The sequence below is a fragment of the Trematomus bernacchii genome, unplaced genomic scaffold (assembly GCF_902827165.1).
Source record: "Trematomus bernacchii unplaced genomic scaffold, fTreBer1.1, whole genome shotgun sequence".
Taxonomy (NCBI): Eukaryota; Metazoa; Chordata; class Actinopteri; order Perciformes; family Nototheniidae; genus Trematomus; species Trematomus bernacchii.
In genome coordinates, this window is record NW_022987876.1 from 1337303 (window position 1) to 1358400 (window position 21098).

The 21098-nt window shown below is 41.2% G+C and overlaps 5 protein-coding genes across 5 annotated transcripts; all 5 read right to left on the reverse strand.

Annotated features, from left to right (window-relative positions):
• Positions 1-1806: 1806 nt before the first annotated feature.
• LOC117469568 (histone H2A-like) lies at positions 1807-5288 on the reverse strand. Its single transcript, XM_034114008.1, has 2 exons — positions 5260-5288; positions 1807-2223 (listed from the first exon to the last, which is right to left on the reverse strand). Exons 1-2 carry the CDS (start codon positions 5271-5273, stop codon positions 1854-1856), a joined length of 384 nt encoding a protein of 127 aa, XP_033969899.1. The 5' UTR covers positions 5274-5288; the 3' UTR covers positions 1807-1853.
• Positions 5289-5569: 281 nt separating this feature from the next.
• Positions 5570-6285, reverse strand: LOC117469557 (histone H1.10-like). The gene has a single exon (XM_034113996.1). It carries the CDS (start codon positions 6182-6184, stop codon positions 5756-5758), a length of 429 nt encoding a protein of 142 aa, XP_033969887.1. The 5' UTR covers positions 6185-6285; the 3' UTR covers positions 5570-5755.
• Positions 6286-7297: 1012 nt separating this feature from the next.
• On the reverse strand, positions 7298-7758 carry LOC117469559 (histone H3). The gene has a single exon (XM_034113998.1). It carries the CDS (start codon positions 7749-7751, stop codon positions 7341-7343), a length of 411 nt encoding a protein of 136 aa, XP_033969889.1. The 5' UTR covers positions 7752-7758; the 3' UTR covers positions 7298-7340.
• An 8864-nt stretch (positions 7759-16622) lies between these two features.
• Positions 16623-17017, reverse strand: LOC117469581 (histone H2B 1.2-like). Its single transcript, XM_034114021.1, has one exon. The coding sequence runs from the start codon at positions 17007-17009 to the stop codon at positions 16632-16634; it is 378 nt and encodes a 125-aa protein (XP_033969912.1). The 5' UTR covers positions 17010-17017; the 3' UTR covers positions 16623-16631.
• A 1882-nt stretch (positions 17018-18899) lies between these two features.
• Positions 18900-19758, reverse strand: LOC117469539 (histone H4-like). Its single transcript, XM_034113967.1, has 2 exons — positions 19614-19758; positions 18900-19252 (listed from the first exon to the last, which is right to left on the reverse strand). The coding sequence occupies exons 1-2, from the start codon at positions 19756-19758 to the stop codon at positions 18954-18956; spliced, it is 444 nt and encodes a 147-aa protein (XP_033969858.1). The 3' UTR covers positions 18900-18953.
• Positions 19759-21098: the final 1340 nt, after the last annotated feature.

The following is a 21098-nucleotide window of genomic DNA, read 5'->3' on the forward strand; positions in this document are numbered from 1 at the left end:
AACTTATTTCATAGAGGAAAACAAGTCTGTATTAATTAGTGATACAGAAATGTGAAAAATAATCTACAATGTCTCAGGATGTGATATAGTTAAACCCTGATTTATATTTATGTATACTTATTATACAGTATGCATACGTTGTGTTTTAACCGAGCCATTGTAGGGCGAGCTGTAACGAGTCTCAGTAAACTATTAACATGTGAGAAATATATGCATTTCATATTTAAGAGATTTACGTTTAGGATCCATGGATTATGCATCAAGTTGTACACTTATTCAAAACCGAGGAATACATCTATAGAAGTAGTGGGTGGCTCTTAAAAGAGCCGTTGTGTTGTTGGTGTGGTGCAGTGGATAGAACGTTGGTGCTCGGATCAGGGGAGCACAGGTTCAAACCCCACTGCAGTCAGCATGTCGTTGTGTCCCTGAGACACTTCACCCCAAATTGCTCCTGTGGGGATTGCCCACAGTATTGAGTATGTAAGTTGCTTTCGATAAAAGCATCTAACAAGTAACAAGTAACATGTAATGTAATGTAATGTAATGGTCTATCAGCAGCAGCAGGGCCGTCCCTCCCTACAGACCGATCATGCCGACTGCCTCACCTTGCAGAGGGGGCCTCAACCGAGCCGAAAATCTGGCGCAATTAGTGTGGCGCGGCACGGTTTCGCTGCTAGCAACACCCCCCCCGCCGACGCTTAAGGTATTAAGGCACTATATTAGCAGTAATATGAGCATCATAAAAGCATTAATAGATCATGTTTATATACATGTTTATATATATACACACAAACTGAAAGATTGACAATAAAGTTGATGTGATGGTTTACAGACTGCTTGGAAACCCAAATAAAAACTTTGTGATTTCATATTTTATAGAATATAATCACAAATAAAGGAACATACACTTATCCCCTCTTCTGCAGCACAGTTCATTATTATTCATGCATACAGCTATTTATTTAATGTATAACGCTCTTTAATATAATATTTACAGTTAGATTATATATCATTATTTAACAATTATGTAAAAACACCACCAGGAGAAAGTAGAGTATATGAGGGTCCAAGGACAGAGGGGGTCGTTCTCACATTCTGTACAAACTGAGTCCACTGAGACAAATGACAAATGTGTGATATTGGGCTATATAAATAAACTTTGAGTACACTTGAGTCATGATGAGGCTCACTACAGAGGGAGAATTCTCTATAGTACATTCAGCCTGCAGTCAAATGTGTCTGAATACAGAAACAGCTGATAAAAAATGGGTCAACTCTCTGGATAGAAGTGTGTGGCTCTTAAAAGAGCCTTTGTTGAGGTGGTTGCAGCGGGATCAGGGTGTTTCTCACTTTTTGGCGGCCTTCTTGGTCTGCTTACTTTTAAATTATTTGCTGGTAAACTGGGTTAACTTGTTCAGTGTTGACATGTCTGAAAAAGCATCAGCAACACCATCTAATTTTGAGTCTGACAAGCCTACAAGTTATTAACGGTTGTATGCTCGGCCATTGATATGTGGATATCAGGCCCCCTGAAAAAAATTCAACAAGATCATTAGAGTAAATATATATATTTTGGTCATACTACAATATACATCCATACACATTAGGGTAGTGGACATTTGCATTATATATACACACACAGGTTTGAAGTGTTTATGAGCCCTAAAAAAAAAATAGTAGCCTAAAAGTTTAAATATTCTCATAATGGCAGCAATAAGAGTTGATAGCTTAATGAAACAGTTGTTTGTTCAAAACTATATAATAGAGGCACAGGTTTGATGAAGGAAAGCTCTCTGGATAGAAGTGTGTGGCTCTTAAAAGAGCCGTTGTTTGATGAAGCGGGTTCAGGGTCTTCACTTCTTGGAGGCCTTCTCGGTCTTCTTGGGCAGCAGCACAGCCTGGATGTTGGGCAGCACGCCTCCCTGAGCGATAGTCACTCCTCCCAGCAGCTTGTTCAGCTCCTCGTCGTTGCGGACGGCAAGCTGCAGGTGGCGGGGGATGATACGGGACTTCTTGTTGTCCCGGGCGGCGTTTCCAGCCAGCTCCAGGATCTCAGCGGTCAGGTACTCCAGCACAGCGGCCAGGTACACCGGGGCTCCGGCACCGACACGGTGGGCGTAGTTACCCTTCCTCAGATGCCTGTGGACACGGCCGACTGGGAACTGGAGCCCGGCCCGGGAGGAGCGGGTCTTAGCCTTGGCTCGGGCCTTTCCTCCGGTCTTCCTTTTTTTTTTTTTTTTTTTTTTTTTTTTTTTTTTTTTTTATAAAACTTTATTTTAAATTATTTGGCAGTACATGATATACACAAGTTACATTAATAATACACATAACTCACAATGCATACATATATAAATAACATAAACAGAGAGCACGTCCATATTCCAGCGAGTTCGGTCAGAGACTCAACATTTGTCAAAGGTTTTCCTTTTTAGTTCGTTGATAAGTTGTCCCACATGAGGCGACCTTTTACAGCACTTGTTTGTTCTATCTATTATTTTATCTAATATATCTGTTAATCTATTCATTTTTATTATAATCAGTATTCATAGTTAAACGTCTGTAATTATCTATATCACATTCTTATCTATGTCTTCCGTTACTGCATAAAAATCTCCACCGAATATAATTCTATAACCCACCGTTAAAACCTCTCCAAGTTTTCTAAATACCTGTAACCCACTTGTTGCGTCAGGGGCAGTATAAATACCAACAAGTAGACATTTTTCATTTCCACAATAACAATCCATCACAAACCACAAATGCCAACTTCATCAGCTCCGCCATCTCCGACGGAGACAACACATTCTCCCCCGTGCCACATCTTACACTCTACATCTCTAAATTAGCCCGTTTTTCTATATCGTTCAAGTTTCTACTTGCAGGTCTCTTTTTTTTAGAGACCTCCAACGGGGCCTCCCTCTGAGCCTCACTCGCGGGGTCTGGATAATCCGGAGTCGGAGAAAAAGACCCCGAGTGACTCTCAGGGGGCGAGTAGAGGGGCATGCTGACTCGCTGACCAGCTGTAAGGCTGTCAGGGCTAGAGTCAGATCCTGGGCTTTCGCTAACACTCTCATAGTATTGATCATCTTCAATCTCACTGTCAGAGCTGCACTCACTCTCAACATCACTGTCAATGGTCAGTCTGCCCTCACCTGACAGGGGTGGAGAGTCGTCTTCAGGAGATGAAGACTGTTGATCATCAGGGAGAGGGACATCCTTGCTGGCAGGACGACGATCAGGCTGCTGCTGGGCTGAAGGACGAGGACCAGGACCAGGCTGATGCTGGGCTGAAGGACGAGGACCAGGACCAGGCTGCTGCTGGGCTGAAGGACGAGGACCAGGCTGCTGCTGGGCTGAAGGACCGGGACCGGGCTGCTGGGCTGAAGTACGAGGACCAGGACCAGGCTGCTGCTGGACTGAAGGACCAGGACCGGGACCGGGCTGCTGGGCTGAAGGACAAGGACCAGGCTGCTGCTGGATTGCAGGTCTAGGACCGGGACCGGGCTGCTGCTGGGCAGAAGGACCAGGACCGGGACCGGGCTGCTGGGCTGAAGGACGAGGACCAGGCTGCTGCTGGGCTGAAGGACCGGGACCGGGCTGCTGGGCTGAAGTACGAGGACCGGGACCAGGCTGCTGCTGGGCTGAAGGACCAGGACCGGGACTGGGCTGCTGGGCTGAAGGACGAGGACCAGGCTGCTGCTGGGTTGCAGGTCTAGGACCGGGACCGGGCTGCTGCTGGGCTGAAGGACCAGGACCGGGACCGGGTTGCTGGGCTGAAGGACGAGGACCAGGCTGCTGCTGGGCTGCAGGTCGAGGGCCGGGACCGGGCTGATGGGCTGAAAAACCGGGACCGGGCTGCTGCTGGGTTGCAGGTCGAGGGCCGGGACCGGGCTGGTGGGCTGAAGGACCGGGACCGGGCTGCTGCTGGGTTGCAGGACGAGGACCGGGTCCGGGCTGCTGGGCTGAAGGACCAGGACCGGGCTGCTGCTGGGCTGCAGGGAGGGGCTGCTGCTGGGTGACTGAAGGAGGACCAGGCTGATGCTGGGTAACTGAAGGAGGGCCAGGCTGCATTTGGGCTGCAGGACGAGGCTGCTGCTGGGTTTTTGCCTTGTTTACATAAGAAGATGGGCAGTTGAAGAAGTTGTGTCCAATCTTTCCACACAGGTTGCAGAGACTGTCTGAATCGCAATCTTTAGCCTTGTGGCCCAGTTCATTGCATCTCCAACATTTCACTGTGGTGCATTTTCTGACCTGATGGTCAGCTGAGTTGCAGATGAAACAGGTGACGGATTGCCCTGGATAAATTATTCTGCCATTATAGGGGCCGAGAGATATCGAATTTGGGAGATTTTGGATCTCACCATCACTGTTTCGATTCATCTTAATTTTGTATTTTCTCACTCCATACCATATCCCGAATTTATCTACTGGTTTGTATTTGCTGATTATATTTCCATATCTCTTCAAATAGGTCTCAACATCATGGTCTGGAATACGGCCAGTCCAGAATTTAACAATGATGTTTGAGATGTCCATTTGAATGGAAGATTCGAAAGTCCAGTCTTTCCACTTGGGATCTGAGGATTTAGTTGTGAGAACGTCAAGGAAACGTCTCAGTGGAGTTTCTAGCAAAAAGCAGAGTTCAAACTCCTTTCTGTTTGGCAGTGCTATGAAGGAATATACATCATTTGTGTTGATCCAGCAGGTATCAAATAACAGTGATTCTCCAACATATTCACGACTAGGGGGTTCTCCTGAGCCTGTGAAGTTCAGGCGAACCCAAAACTGTCCAAATTTTGAAGCAAAAGATGGTACGCTTCCAGGGAGAGACATTTTTTTTTTTTTTTGTATATATATATTTTTTTTTTTTTTTCTTTTTGTATTTTTTCACCCTTTTTCACCTCCTTCCTTTCCTCTTCGAGTCATTTTGAGTCTGTTGGGACGGGTCGTTCAGAACGAAACTTCAAAACGGTCAACTATAGTTACGGGCATTTTCCAGCACCTGCACCTTTTCCGCGACCAGACATTTGCTATGTTAATGTTCTTCGAGACTCCGGTCTTGTCTCTTCCTGACATTTTCTGTTTAGGTTAGCAGAAAACACCTTTTCCGCGACCAGACATTTTCTATGTTATTGTTCTTCGAGACTCCGGTCTTGTCTCTTCCTGACATTTCCACTCATTCTCAAGTCTTGATGAGTCGGGTCGTTCAGAACGCACCTTTGCCTCGGCCTGACATTTTCTATGTTATTGTTCTTCTTCCCTCTTCCTGACATAACTGATTTCTCGGGTTTACAAAAAGTGTGGCTATTTGCTCGCCACAGCGGCTCTTTATATCCACCAGCTGCTCTCTGATTGGCCATCAGCGGGGGTATCGACGATCGTCCAATCAGAAGGGAGCTCACGTTAAGAGGTCTTCTTCCAGTTGATACTAAAAAGAAAGACACTAAACCTGGAGCTATTCGAGTAAATGCAATGAATATATGTATCATATCTGTCAGATGAGCACAGTGTTAACAATTTAGACCTATTTATTTATTGTTCATCATTTTACAATGTGTCGCTAACAGGCTACAGATGCAGGCAGCAAGTAAAGAGAAAGCGAAAAAGATGAAGTTATACAATGGAATAATATCAGCACATGATAAAACCCAAAGTAATTCTAGTGAAGTGCTATTAAACCCAGGTCTCCATATGTTATCACTTTATTGTATTAAAATGACATCTACATTTAATAAATCATATTGAAGTTCTAGTTTTAAATCACTACTATCACCTGAGCAGGTCTAATGGACCTAAAGGCAGCTTTATTCTTAGGGCTCTTTGTGGCCTTCTTCACGGGGGTTTTCTTGGCAGCAGCAGCGGGCTTCGTCGCCTTCTTGGGTGTTGCTACGTTCGCCTTCTTAGCGGCGGGTTTCTTCGCTGCCGGCTTCGTGGCTTTGGCTGCGGGCTTCTTCGCCACCTTCTTGGGCTTCTCGGCTGCCTTGAAGGACCCGCCCGCCCCGGTTCCCTTGACCTGCAGAAGGGATCCCTTCTCCACCAACTTAATCACGGCGCGTTTAATGTGAGCGGTGTGGTCGAAGCCCTGGGCGGCCAGCTCCTTCTTCAGAGCCACGAAAGAGATCCCTTTCCGCTCCTTGGAGGCGGTGACCGCCTTCAGGATGAGCTCCGCGGCGCCACCCTTCATGGCGGGCTTGGTGGCCTTCTTCTTCGCGGACTTAGCTGTTGCCTTTGCCGGGGCGGCCGGTGCTGCGGTGGGAACTTAATCTGCCTTGATGCTCTCAGGAACACGAGTCAATTTGAGACTGATGGAAAAGCCCCAACACAGAGAGGCTCTTAAACACAGCATGAGAACCGTAGAGACTCAACTCAGCACATATATGGCAAATTCTTATCTATAAACTATTATTTTGTTTTCTCATGACGGTTTACATTTTCTGAAGTGAATTTAACTTGTAAATGTACAGTCATTATTAAAAGGTAAAACTAATGTATTTATATAAAATATTTCCTGGATTCATTAACATGATTAATCAATCAATGTTTATTTATATAGCCCAATATCACAAATGTTACATTTGTCTCAGTGGACTTCACAGTTTGTACAGAATATCAGTATGACAATACGACACCCTCTGTCCTTAGACCCTCACATCGTACAAGGAAAAACTTCCAGAGAAAACCCAGCTTAAAGGGGAAAATGGGAGAAACCTCAGGGAGAGCAACAGAGGAGGGATCCCTCTCCCAGACGGACAGACGTGCAATAGATGCTGTATGTAAATCGAAGAGATAATACATTTTACAGCATAGGTAGACCAAATGTTTGGAAATGCATGTGTCTATAATAAGAAGATGAATACACGAGGATGTCAACAATCCTGTGGGAGCCATCAGGGAAGTAGTATGATGGCAGGCAGGACCAGTGACAGGTTCAGCCACGACTCGATATAATATAATGCATGGTAGTTCACATTAAATACACTCATTGTCCAGTGTTTGAGCTTTAAAAAGGTTATTCGTTTACTTAAATGTGTTGTAAATACTGGTCTTTATAATCCTTTTTAAAATTCAAAATGTTGTCTTAAGAATACTTATATATTTTCTTTTGTCTACCTACTTCGCAACTTATTTAGATTTGTTTGAACAATAAAAACCCTGACATGCATGCTACATGGAGAATACATAATATTGTGTTTACACTGACCTGTTACTTCTATGGTGGTACAGAAAACAAATCTAGTGTGAACCAGTGTATTCATTAATATCAAGGATTTGTAACTCTTTAAAAAGGTGTAGGTGGCTCTCAAAAGAACCGTTGTGTTTGGGTGTCCTGGTCTCAGTCACTAAGCCCTCTCCCCGCGGATGCGGCGGGCCAGCTGGATGTCCTTGGGCATGATGGTGACCCTCTTGGCGTGGATGGCGCACAGGTTGGTGTCCTCGAACAGGCCGACCAGGTAGGCCTCGCTGGACTCCTGCAGAGCCATGACGGCGGAGCTCTGGAAGCGCAGGTCGGTCTTGAAGTCCTGAGCGATCTCCCTCACCAGGCGCTGGAAGGGCAGCTTGCGGATCAGCAGCTCGGTGGACTTCTGGTAGCGGCGGATCTCCCTCAGAGCCACGGTACCGGGCCTGTAACGGTGAGGTTTCTTCACGCCGCCGGTAGCAGGGGCGCTCTTACGGGCAGCCTTGGTAGCCAGCTGCTTCCTGGGAGCCTTTCCTCCGGTGGATTTACGGGCGGTCTGCTTGGTTCTGGCCATTGTAGTTTCTCAGTGTTCACAGCAAGAGGAGGAATGCTGTGTTTCTGTGAGCAGCGGCTTTATGAAGGAGCTGCCGGAGCAGGGAAGCGCTGATTGGTGCAGGCCGGGAGACACGTGCGCTGTAGCTGCTTTACTATTGGACAATGTAGACCACTCATCCACAGCATGGATGTATAATAAGAACTGGATACAGCGTGGGAGGCGGGGCCTAATTCATTCCTATGAGAGTTGCTCATTCGCGCATGATGATAAAATCATAGATATATATAAACACTAGATGGCTCATGGGAGATTTTCCAGCGTAGCTCACTGGCCGCCATCTTGCTACAGTCAACAGCTACTCTGGTACGCGCTATGGTAGCTGTTGTAAGGTGAGTGATCTGCACAAAAATACTCTTAACTCGCTGAAATCTTGACTGATTTACAAACGGTTTGGTTTATTATAAACATTATTAGCAAGGCTATGATACAATATGCTTGGACATGTTGAAATAGCAGCTTTTCTTTGTCTATGTGTGGTTGTATTTATTAGCTGGCTAATAACAAGAGGCTGTGAGTGAGACCTGGTATTACAAAGTTGACCAAGAACCCGTGGAATCACCTTTCACGTGTAAGATATGACAATATTATGACTATAATTAGGATAATCGTTAATTACGTAGTGGATGTATGTACATTACAAGTTCTGCTACACAGGATCAGTGGGGCTATGTGAGATAATAGTATTGCAAGATTGTTGTTGACCCAGCCTCTTTAGAATATGTTGCTACCATTTCTTTACACAATTATTTAATGTTTCTTTTGGACACCTTTTTTATAACTCTTAGTGTGGTTGTCTTATTCTTAAAGTATACATACATACATACAATTACCCCAAAAATATGATAATTTCGTTGTGTATTTTTGTCCTTACCCTTAATGTTAAAGGAAAGAAGGGAGGACAATGTTGACAATAATTGATATATCTGGCTACCTTTCTCATGTTTTTAAGGTTTCCCAAAACCGGAGAGAGGAGGACGGGGCAGACTGTCCGGCTTAAAGATGGTGTTGTGCCAACAGTATTCAACTTCCCAGCTCATCTTCAAAGGGTATGTGTATCATTGGCCAACAAGAATTCAAGGTGTATAAGATTGATATATATAAATATGTGATTAAATGTCACACTTTAGTTTTTCTTTCTGCAAGTTTAGGAATAAATAATGTGTTGTGTATTACAGCACATTTGAAACACTCAAAATGTCTTTAATTATGTTTATTTTAGCCGGAAGCAACAAGAAGCACAACCACTTCAAGAAGAGCGGAAGATGAACCTCAGCCTAATGTTGTGAGTATTCTGAATGTGGCCAAGACCAGAGAGATGGTCATTGATTTCAGGAGGGTGAGGACGTCTCCTCCTCTACCCCTGTGCATTCTGGGAGAGGATGTGGCTGTTGTGGAGGACTACAAATACCTGGGAGTGCACTTAGACAATGGGCTGAACTGGAGGATCAACACTGACGCTGTGCACAAGAAGGGGATGAGCAGACTCTATTTTCTGAGGAAGCTGAGATCCTTCCACGTGTGCAGCAAGATGCTGGAGATCTTCTATCAGTCTGTTGTGGCTAGTGCACTCTTCTTTGCTGCGGTCTGCTGGGGGGACAGCATCAGAGCCGGTGACACCAGCAGGATCAATAAACTGATCAGGAAAGCTGGGTCAGTCATCGGCATCAAGCTGGATCCCTTTGAAGCTGTGGTGGAGAGGAGGACACTGAACAGGCTGTTGTCCATCATGGATAACCCCACCCATCCTCTCCACCTGCAGCTGGACAGTCAACGGAGCTCCTTCTCCAACAGACTGCTGCAGCTCCCCTGTCATAATTCTGTACAACAAATCACCTCTGGCTGGAAGATAACTCTCTGCTCCATAGTTTATCTTGAATATTACCACGTTGTACATTTTACACATATATAATCTGTTCAATATTTAAAGGTGGGGTAGGTAAGTTTGAGAAACCGGCTCGAGATACACTTTTTGTTATATTCCATGGAATGCTCTTAACATCCCGATAGCAATGAATATCTGAAGTGCTTTGACAACAAATCCATAAAAAAATGTCATCTGTGGAAGCCGTAGTACTGTAAAAAGCACGACCAATCATTTTAGCCGGCCCAGCTAAAATAACTGGATGGCCTACCTGCCTGTCAGCCTTCCATCTGTGCACAAACTTATCTCGTGCCCTCATTGGTCATGTGCGCGTTTGTGTGTGTTGGAGGAGGGGCTCTGTAAGGAAGTAGCAGATTTTTTCCGGCTGTGTATTTTCAAATTCTAGCGATCTCGAGCTGGTTTCTCCAAAATTACCTACCCTACCTTTAACATTAATATTCCATATGCCTTATATTTATGTATATGTATATTAGATATATATAATATCCTGCCAAACTCAACATACATTGATTCTATAATTTAGGGTGCATTTCACATCAACAAAACAGTACAAAGAAAGTGTTCTTTCTCAATAGAACAATCAGTGGTTCAAGTTAGTATATTCCTCAGTGTAACATATCCACTAGTTGCAAAGCTTAAACATTTTTTTATTTTATTTTAAGGGAAAGGATGTTTTCACTACTCAGTTTGTCAACTATGTTACGGACAAACTTGATGTCATTACAATCATTTGATTAAGTCCTGCACTTCAAGTAAAATCACATTTGAAAGGCTCTTGAGTCTATTCTACCATATATCCAAAGATTTTTTAAAGTTTAAAAAATAATTGTATTAAAGTTTTGTTTTTTCATGTGATATGTTCAGCACTGTCATTAAGTTTAGGGATATTTTGTATTATAAAACTACCATACAGGTCATTTTGATAGTTTTAAGAGATGTCATGTAAAACTCCAACCTGTGTAGATATACATTATACTATAAAGGATATCAGAAGCACTATTTTAGATATTTTAAATTTGAAAAAATTAGGTGCAACATAGTTGACAATGAAAGTCAAACATTTGACGCAAATAAAATAGTTGACTGGACACATTATTAACCATCAGCACTATGTTAATTTCAAGGCAGAAGTGCAAAATTCCATTGATAATGATGTGTAATGACGTCTACATGTCCTACAAATTGTCAACTAGGTTACCTGTCAACTAAGTTACTACAGTTATTACAGTACTGGGTAACTTAGTTGACAGGTAACCTAGTTGACAATTTCCCTATTTTGACCCATCATTTCAATGGTAGGCCTTGCTTGGATGACCACATGTCATTTTCTTGAACAGGTTAACATCACATTTGAACATATAATTGAATTAAAATCATTAAACAATTGTAAACCATAACAATGTACGTAACATTGTTGATTGTCAATGAGTATATTAATTGACCATGTGCTATTATACATAAAATATTGTAAAAAATTAGAGGACAATCACCACAGTGTGTTCAAAATGTCTGCCAAAGAGGAACATGGCATCATGTGATGCTGGTGACATGGTATTGGGACAAACCATTTTTGAGTTAAAGGGGGGAGTTCTCTTAGTAACATAGTTGACAGAACTTTTGCGGACATTCATATATTAAGATATTTAAATTATTTAAAGGAGGAAATCAATTAAAAAGATGTTATTATTCTTTAGTATTTAGACTTTTGAAATAAATGAATACTTTTTTTTATTTACTTTAATGGTTTTTATTCATTATTTTGAAACCAAGACACCCTCAACTGAAAAACGGACAGAGCAAAAATTGACAATTTAAGAACATCATGACACATTTCAAGCTAAATAAAGCATAGGATGCACATAATGTTTGTGTGATATTATAAAATGCTTTCCAATAATAGGCTAAATATGATATTTTTGAAGAAAATACTTAGAATAATTATAATTATCATCAATGGACATCAATGGACATGGAATGTACCCTAAATTGTAGAATCACTCATGTATATTATTTTCCTCTTTCTTTATTTTCTTTATTTTTCTTGCTTATTTCTAATTTATTGTAAAATGCCTTGTCCCTTATGCTGCTGTAACTAAAAATGTTTTCCCAAATTGGGATCAATAAAGTACCATCTTATCTTATCTTATCTTATTTGCATGTGGAATGTCACTAACAAATGAGAGCATCATATGGCTTGTCATATTAAATCCTTTATCTCGGTGGTACCCAGGAAGGTCTATGATGGTGTTACTAGGAGAGCCCAATATCATTTGAGGTGGTACTCTGTGTAAAAAGTTTGAGAACCACTGGCCATCTCACTTGCTCTATGTCACTCATACACTTGAATAAACATGTGCAAACATTGAAACTACACCCAGGGGTTGGCAACCTTTACAATCAAAATAGCCATTTTTGTCCAGAGTCTCAAAACATATTTCTGCCTTTTATAAGGGGACAAGCCTATTAAGATCAATTTCTTAAAAGTACGCTGAGTTGTGTTTTCTGTAGGAGAATAGAAACCACACCAAGTTGTTCTTCTTAATAATACATTTATTTTGGGGGGCTGCCTTTCATAACACCCAAGGACACCTTACAGGGCATAGGGGCAATATAGGGAACAATTAAAACTGGTAGATATCAGCCGGGGTAAGACAAACAACAGTAAATGGACTACAGAAGGACACAAAATGACTACAAGAACTCAGCGCACCGTGCTGTGAAGTGGTAACGTATTTCAAAGGTTCTGGATTTGTTTACAAATCTAGAAACTAAATACAAAACTAGGACGATATGAAGATCTCATGTCAAAAATAATTGTGATAAATGAGACAGAACTGGCCTGTCTGTGGGCTCATTTTATGTTGGTTTGGTTCTTCTGATAAAGGTGTGAATATCTAAATAATATACCACCATATGCTATTGTCATTAGTTGTGTCCCTGTTCTTCAAGCTAAGGCATTGCTAAATTAACAACTCTTGGCTTACAGAGTGGTAACATGAGACCGATTTTTATATATAAAATATAAAAATATTTTAATTTTATAATTTATTTTAAATATTAACAATATAATAAAATAAATGGAAATATATACACTGGCAAATATTTAATATAAATACCTTGTGTGTGTGTATAGCTATTGCTTTATCTGCTTAATGTTATTTTCATATGAAAGTCCATGATTATAAGTATGCAGTATCATAACTACATCTTTGATGTTTATAAAAAACCAAACCGTTTGAAAATTGGTTGAAAATTGAGCAAGCTATGGTTATTTAAATAGTAAACCATAATGTTATGAATGAGAGCACTGCCTGTACCAAGATGGCGGCCATGTGGCAACGTCGGTCTCCATTGGCCAGCAGCGCGGGTGAGTCATCTAGTGTTTATATATATCTATGGATAAAATGGCCCAACTTTTGAGAGAGCGAAACGTCACAGATTACCCGGCATGCCTGAGAAGTACCCGTATGTGCGCTCATAGCGCATGCGCAACTTTAACCATGCCCCCCAAAATGCTCGTTCACATCAAGCACGTCAATTTGCGTACACGTAACAGCACCGCACGTTCATGACAGCATGGTAATGGTTTGTTATTATGATATATTTGATATTAACGAGGCAGCAGTTAGCAGCTAGCGGTTAGCTAGTAATTATGCTAATTTACACATAAATCGTTATGTACTTTTATATTACGCTGTAACAGGATCTAGTGATATCCAAGCAACAGAGCTTCATTTAGCATGAAAGAATTATTGCACTGTATATATATATATATATATATATGTATATATATACAGTGCAATAAGCTTCTTAGTGCAATAAGAAGCTACAGGGACGTTAATCTACGTCGGTAATATTAACTTTATTTAATACAACATTTACGGTACAAGATTTAATCATACAGCCCATGTAGTATAATATTTTACAAATGATGAATTACAGCAAACATGTGCAATATATCCATTATTACAGCTCTGTGGGCTGGCAGTAAGGCGATATGGGTCCGTTCTTATTGTACATCCATGGGTAAAGATAAACGCATGTACTAGTGCTGAACACGTAACATGAACGTGCCGGGCGGCGCGGTCCCGTGGGTTAGATGCGCGTTCATAATGCAGAGGGAAATAACTCTCAGAATAACGTTATTAGCACATTTTTACAACTTGAGGAACGAATGTTTTTAATAAGGGCTATACAAGTGTTCATACTGGGTAGTTTATTTAGTTTAAAAAAAATGATCCAACGATTTACAGACCACTCTTTCCCCATGTAAGTCAATGGGAAAAAGTGTTTCCGGGCCTGGCAACCAAAAGGAAGTGTAGTACCGCCGTTTGGCCAGCACGAATATTTTCATCTGAGTCCGGCGCACTTCCTGGGGGCTTGATCCACAAGGGATGATCCGGGGGCTCCCGGAAATAGAGTGGCGAAGTCACGCCCATCTACTTCCGCCCCATGGGACCTTATTTCGAAAAAATAATGTATTGAAGTCAATGGAGAGAGAAAACGTATCTTTCGATCCCGTTTGAATTGTGCCATGAATTACACATATGATGTTTGTCAATCTTAAAAAATAATTTCCATGTCAAAAAAGTCACAGTTTGTCGTAAAACTGTTGAAATATAAGACTATGAAAAATACGTAACTAGAAAGACTACAAATCCCAGAGTCGCGTAAGTGATGTCACAATTGTTTTCCTCCACTACGATCTAAGATCAGCGCCATATAGATATAATCTATCTATATGGCGCTGGCTAAGATAAGATAACTTTAACAAGATGCCTGTGTGCTTAGTACCAGGTTGTTATTATACCAGAAATGGGTCTTGCTCGTTCTTTCGCTTCCCGTCTGATGAAAGGACCAGGAGTACTCTGGATCATGCTAGCTAGTAGCTAGCACGTTAGTTAGCATTACAGCCTTGTCATTTTTATTAGCCTTAACATGAAGTAACATTAAGTAACCCAAAATGTTAAACAGTAAGAGTAGTAGTCATATTTCGTGAACCCTTTGAAGAGTACTGTCACCGGTGTGATCATTCTATAATACACAATTTAAGCCCGGGGGAGAAATGCTAACGCTAACGCTAGCGATCTTCTCTACTTCATGCTATCTGCACAAATGGTTGACATTAAACATTAAAACGACCAGGCAGTTCAGAGAGAATCAAAGGAAGGCAGGCAGGCAGCTTTGCATGATATTCTTCAGGACGTGTTTCATTGTGGTGATAGTGAGGGTAGTCAATCGTTTTGTTGACAAGACAGTAGTGACGGCCATCTTGGTGACGTGTGTTGTTGACCAGAGATGTAGTTCATTGAGCGTTTCACACAAACAAATGTGTTACTTCACAGTTTTACGACACATTTTTTTTTTTTTGACTTGCAAAATTATCTTTTAAATTGACAAACATCATATGTGTAATTCGTGGCACAATTCAAACGGGATCGAAAGATAATCTTTCTCTCTCCATTGACTTCAATACATAATTGTTCCGAAATAAGGTCCCATGGAGGTCCACCGGAAGGGGAGGGACTTCGCCAATAAAGGTTTGTTTAGTTTAGGAAATATTATCATACATTATCTAATCTATAACAATAATTACATTATTTAGTATTGAACATTTCGCCCTGAAATAAATAAGTAATTTAAGGTAACTTCACAAAAAAAGGGCAAAGTATGAATAAAGGTTAAATGTAATTGATTAGTTTTCCATAGTGTTGGCTTCCCAAATCTAATGAGAAATAACGTGAATTACAACTATCTTAAACAATTCAACAACAAACAATTTTAACCCGTCTTTTAAGACTTGGTAAGATTGTTGTGAAATTTAACAATTTATTTTGGGACAACTTTTTATATAAATGCAGGAATTTAGTAAATATTCACATTTGTGAGAGTACTTGATTATTTCAGACATTACTTGGATTGTTTTTTTAGTATTTTAGAGTTGTAAACAATGGTCATGAATAAAAACTATATTTAGGATGCCATGTGAATAATATTTAGATATACTGAGGTGGGACTTATCCTCTGATGTTTATGACTGAGCAAAGCACAAGGACCATTTGATGAAGTGTGTCTCTTTCTAGAAAACATAAACTGGTAATATTAGAACAGGAAGGGATCTTATAGTTCAGGGGTACTCAAACTTTTTTATTAAAGGTCCACTTGCGAACTTTATACAAGGTCACTGGTCCGGATCAATGCCAGTAAAGTCACCCCCCCCCGGAGCAGAGCAACGAAACTGAAATTAAGAAAATGTTTCTTACGGCGCTCTATGCATGGGGCCCCCTTGAGGGGGTTTCCCGACATGTCGTTGCAGTAAATTAAAGGGTGGTTCATGTTGTCGTTGCTGTGGACCTTCTTAATCTACCTTCTTTGGGGGCCCCCTTCTGGTCCAAGCACTTGCCTGCCTTGCCTGTCGGCAAACGGCGCCCCTGTAATATACACACACACATTCAATACATACATACAGTATGATGGCTTGAACTAGTGGGAGAAACTGCACTGTTTGTCTAGCCAATGCCTTGAACCTCGGCAAAAAAGGCATTAGAAGCATTAGAAAGTCAAGGTAAACTTACGGTTAACTTGCGGTCTGCAATGCGTGTCACGCTCGCGCACACAAGTAAATATATATGCACGTTCATTCTCACAATGCGTCAGACACAAGACGCGCGTACACAATGATGTACATTAATTTATCAGAATCAGAATTTTTTTTTTTTTTTAAATAATGGGACACAGGGTTCGGTCCGGATCCGGACCTTGGTCCGGAGTTTGACAAGCCCCGTTATAGTTGATCGAGTGGTGGGTGGCTCTTTCCAAGCATTCTGTATAAATAACGTGAGCAACATTAGTGTAATAAATTACTTTCATTTCTGGTAGTTTCAGTATAACAGGATGAGCTCTCTGGATGGGTTGGGTGGCTCTTAAAAGAGCCGTTTGTTTGCGGTGTGTCGGGTTTACTTGGAGCTGGTGTACTTGGTCACGGCCTTGGTGCCCTCAGACACGGCGTGCTTGGCCAGCTCTCCGGGGAGCAGCAGGCGGACGGCGGTCTGGATCTCCCTGGAGGTGATGGTGGAGCGCTTGTTGTAGTGAGCCAGACGGGAGGCCTCCCCGGCGATGCGCTCAAAGATGTCGCTCACGAAGCAGTTCATGATGCCCATGGCCTTGGAGGAGATGCCGGTGTCGGGGTGCACCTGCTTCATCACTTTGTACACGTAGATGGCGTAGCTCTCCTTCCTGGACTTTCTCCTCTTCTTGCCGGTCTTGGTGGCGGTCTTGGTGACCGCTTTCTTGGAGCCCTTCTTGGGCGCTTTCACGCTGGCTGCTTCAGGCATGGTGTCTCTTTTAGGGGTTTAACCGAAAGAATGCCTCCATGCTGTTCCGGACTTCACTTTATATTCACCTGATGCAAATCATACTGTGCTGTTGCTCGCACATGATTGGCTGTCGTTTGTGATCAACACTGAGCATGCTAGGAATGTTGCACTTCTTTCTTCTCTACATTTGAAGCTACAATTACTTTCCTTATAAGGGTTCATATATGCAATATATAATAATGTTGGAAAACTATATAACGTTTTTGGTATGAAGAATCACTAATCCTGAAACTTTGCAATCTATATTCACATCATTGCATAGACAAAAACAATGAAGATTAAAAGACCAATTTAAAACGGGTGGTCCAAAATAAAACTATAAAATAAACAACATATATAAAAACCTATGAAGTAAATAATTAAAACAATATACAAAATAAATGCATACAATTTAAAAGACAATTTTAATGTTTCTAAACCTATTAGTGTATTTTAATTAACAAGCGGCCTCTAATGTGTATTCTGAACTTGGTAGCACTTCCCTCTTTAGCAGCGGCAATATTCAATATTTCCAAAAACTAAAGATTAAGCTAATTCATGCAAAAGCATTTACAGCTTCAAAACATGTAGTAGTATAACCAGTAGGGAAGAGAAGAAGTGTGAAGTGATAGCATTTACTTTATGAAACATCATGTGAAAGCAAACTGATGATTGCAGACACTTTTCATTAAAGACAAATCATTGATAAAGATACACAGACTTTAATCCCACAAAGTTTCTATTAAAACATTTTTTATTGCACCGCTTCAATGATTTTGTACTTTTCAGAAAATACTATTAACTACATTATTATATTAGTTATGTTAACTTTCAATACATAACACGGCGAATCAGACTACATACCAAACGATGTAAACTACAGGGTTTTAGAATAATTAGTGACGTGTGCATGAATCCCAAATAACTGCCAACATAGCAAAACCTAGACGTAATATAAAAGTCATGTAATCTAAAATGATTTAGGTATCACGAATCAGTAACATTGGCAATATATTTATCTACATCAATACATACACAAATGTGTTGTGGCAGTGTCTCAGTCAGTAGGGGCTTGGACTGGGAGCTGTAGGGTCGCCGGTTCAAGTCCCCGACCAGACCTAAAATATGGAGTGTGGACTGCTACTTGGAGAGGTCCCAGTTCACCTCCTGCCCTGCCGTGGTGCCCTTGAGCAAGGCACCGGACAACCCCCCACTCCCACTGCTCCCCGGGCGCTGTACAATAGCTGCCTAGTACTAGACTCCTGGTGCTAGGATGGGTTAAAAGCAGAGAACACATGTCACTGTGTGCTCTGCATGTGAGACCATTAAAGAGCGTTTCATCCCTCCCAATTCTATAATAATGCAGAGTAGACAAACATCAGTAAAGTACCAGGACATGTATATAGAAATATGTGTAGTATTTGGACTTTACTATACACAGAATCATGGTTTTCCGTTTATTATATCAACAATAATGATCTCTATAGTAAAGGAAGGTTCTCTATAGTTGAGTGTGTGGCTCTTTAATTCTAAGCCCTGGTGAAGGACTTGATGTTCGTGTTAACAGTCAAATAGGTGAGGATTCGAGACACCTGAACTTTTTATGGATGCAAGATTTGAGCATTTAGTAGTTATGTTGAAAGGTAAACGATATATAAATAAATAAATCAGTGGAATTGGGGGCGAGAGGTGTAAATATACAACGGGATTTGGAGACTATTTGTGACTAAACAAATCACTAGGCCCATTTTATTAAATGTGTCCCCTTCTAGAAACCGTAATATTAGAACAGGAAGGCAGCTTTTAGTTGACACGGTGTGTGGCTCTTAAAAGAGCCGTTGGTTTGTGGGTCTGTTTACTTTGAGCTGGTGTTCTTGATCCCGGACTCTTCAAAGAGCCTTTGTGTGTTTCAGTCAGATGAGTTTATCCCCCGAAGCCGTACAGGGTGCGGCCCTGCCTCTTCAGAGCGTACACCACATCCATGGCGGTCACGGTCTTCCTCTTGGCGTGCTCGGTGTAGGTGACGGCATCACGGATCACGTTCTCAAGAAACACCTTCAGCACACCGCGGGTCTCCTCGTAGATCAGACCGGAGATACGCTTCACTCCGCCGCGGCGAGCCAGACGGCGGATGGCGGGCTTGGTGATGCCCTGGATGTTATCACGGAGCACTTTGCGGTGACGCTTAGCGCCTCCTTTGCCGAGTCCCTTTCCTCCTTTTATTTATTTTTTTTTTATTTTTTATAAAACTTTATTTTAAATTATTTGGCAGTACATGATATACACAAGTTACATTAATAATACATATAAATCACAATGCATACATATATAAATAACATAAACAGAGAGAACGTCCATATTCCAGCGAGGCTTAGTTCGGTCACAGCTTCAAAATGCCCCATGGCAGAGTCTGGGATTTGTCTAGGGTTTTTCTTCTCCTTAGTTCAGAGATTATTTGTTTCACGATGGTGCCACTGTTTATTATCGTCTGATTTAGTATCATCTTGCACCTTGTCTTCCAGATTTTCATACATGTTATACAAATTACTAACTGAAAAAGTTCCCTGTGTTTTATGACCATACCCTCATCCAGAATACAATACATGATTGAGGCATATTCTACGTCGAACTCCAAACCGATGCCCCGTAGGAGCGACCACACCTCCTCGGCTCTGTGGCAGTCCATGAGGAGGTGCTGTAAGGTCTCATCTTCCTCACAGTTTATCATGGGGCATGTTTTAGTTTTCACATAGCAGCTCCATGAAACAACAGCTCTGACGGCAAGTCTGTTAACCGATATCAGCCACCTCACGTCTCTCATGCTCTCTGATATCTGTTTACATTTCACTAATTTCAGGACTTCTTTACCTTCGTCAGGGTTTAGGTTTTTGTATGTTATAAAACCTCCATATTTGAAATCATTTACCATTTTAAAAATCACTCTATTCTGTAGTCCGATCAAATCAATCCCTAAATGTTGAACTTCAGTTGTGAAATCACCATAAACTAATTTATAATATGGACTATTTCTAGCTCTGCCTCTTCTTTTGTTCCATCCCTTTTTTCCATCCTCGACCCAAGGTGCTTTCCTATTTATAGCAGCCGAGATGTTTTTTACAAAGGTAATTTTTAGTTTAATGTCCAGGTCTATGGCTCCCAGGCCTCCATATTCCCTACTTTTAAATAACAAATTACGTTTAGTAACCTCCCTTGTTGTACCCCACACCAAATTGACACACTGTTTGTTTAGTTGCATAATTATTTGGGCTGATGGGGGAAAGATGTTTGCTAGAAAAAGGATCTTGCTAAGTATGAATGATTTTATTATGTTTATTCTTGATTTATAATTTGTATTTTTATTCTCCCATTGTTTAACTTGTTCTTTGACTTCTCTTAGTTTGTTCTCCCAATTGAGTTCAGCACAGTTGTCGCTACAAATAGTTATTCCAAGTATTTTAATTTCTTTTTTCACTTGAATGTTGATGTCGCGTTTGGTATCGTCGGAGCCGATCCAAACACCTTCAGTTTTGTTATGGTTCAATTTAGCTCCTGATGCCAATTCATATAGGTTTAGGTGATTTGTTAGAACATCCATTTCTTGTTGGTTTTTTATAATAACAGTGACATCGTCTGCATAGGCGATGGCAGTTATTTTGGGCGCATGGCCAACTGGTGTTCCTGATATTAAACTGTCATTGTTTATTATTTTAATTAATGGATTTATGGCTAGCACGTATAGAGCTGCGCTTAGAGGGCACCCCTGCTTAACCCCTCTTTCAACATTAAATGCATTTGTCAACACACCGTTTACATTTACACAGACACAAGACTTAAAATACAGACACTTAATCATGTTTATGAAGGCTTCAGGAAATCCGTAGGACTTCATCACCGACCATAAATAATCTCTGGATAAATAGTCGAAGGCTTTTTTTTGATCAAGTCCAATAATAAAGAAACCTTTTTCTTTTTTTTGGTTTATATATGATTTCTCTTAAAATTGATAAGTTGTCCCACATAAGGCGACCTTTTATAGCACATGTTTGCTCTTTATCTATTATTTTATCT

Coding starts and splice junctions, on each gene's coding strand:
- LOC117469581 (XM_034114021.1), bottom strand. CDS start 17,009: ATGCCTGAAGCAGCCAGCGTGAAAGCGCCCAAGAAGGGCTCCAAGAAA.
- LOC117469557 (XM_034113996.1), bottom strand. CDS start 6,184: ATGAAGGGTGGCGCCGCGGAGCTCATCCTGAAGGCGGTCACCGCCTCC.
- LOC117469539 (XM_034113967.1), bottom strand. CDS start 19,758: ATGATAAACTGTGAGGAAGATGAGACCTTACAGCACCTCCTCATGGAC. Junction 19,253..19,613: donor GTATTGTATTCTGGATGAGG/GTATGGTCATAA, acceptor AAAAAAAATAAA/TAAAAGGAGGAAAGGGACTC.
- LOC117469559 (XM_034113998.1), bottom strand. CDS start 7,751: ATGGCCAGAACCAAGCAGACCGCCCGTAAATCCACCGGAGGAAAGGCT.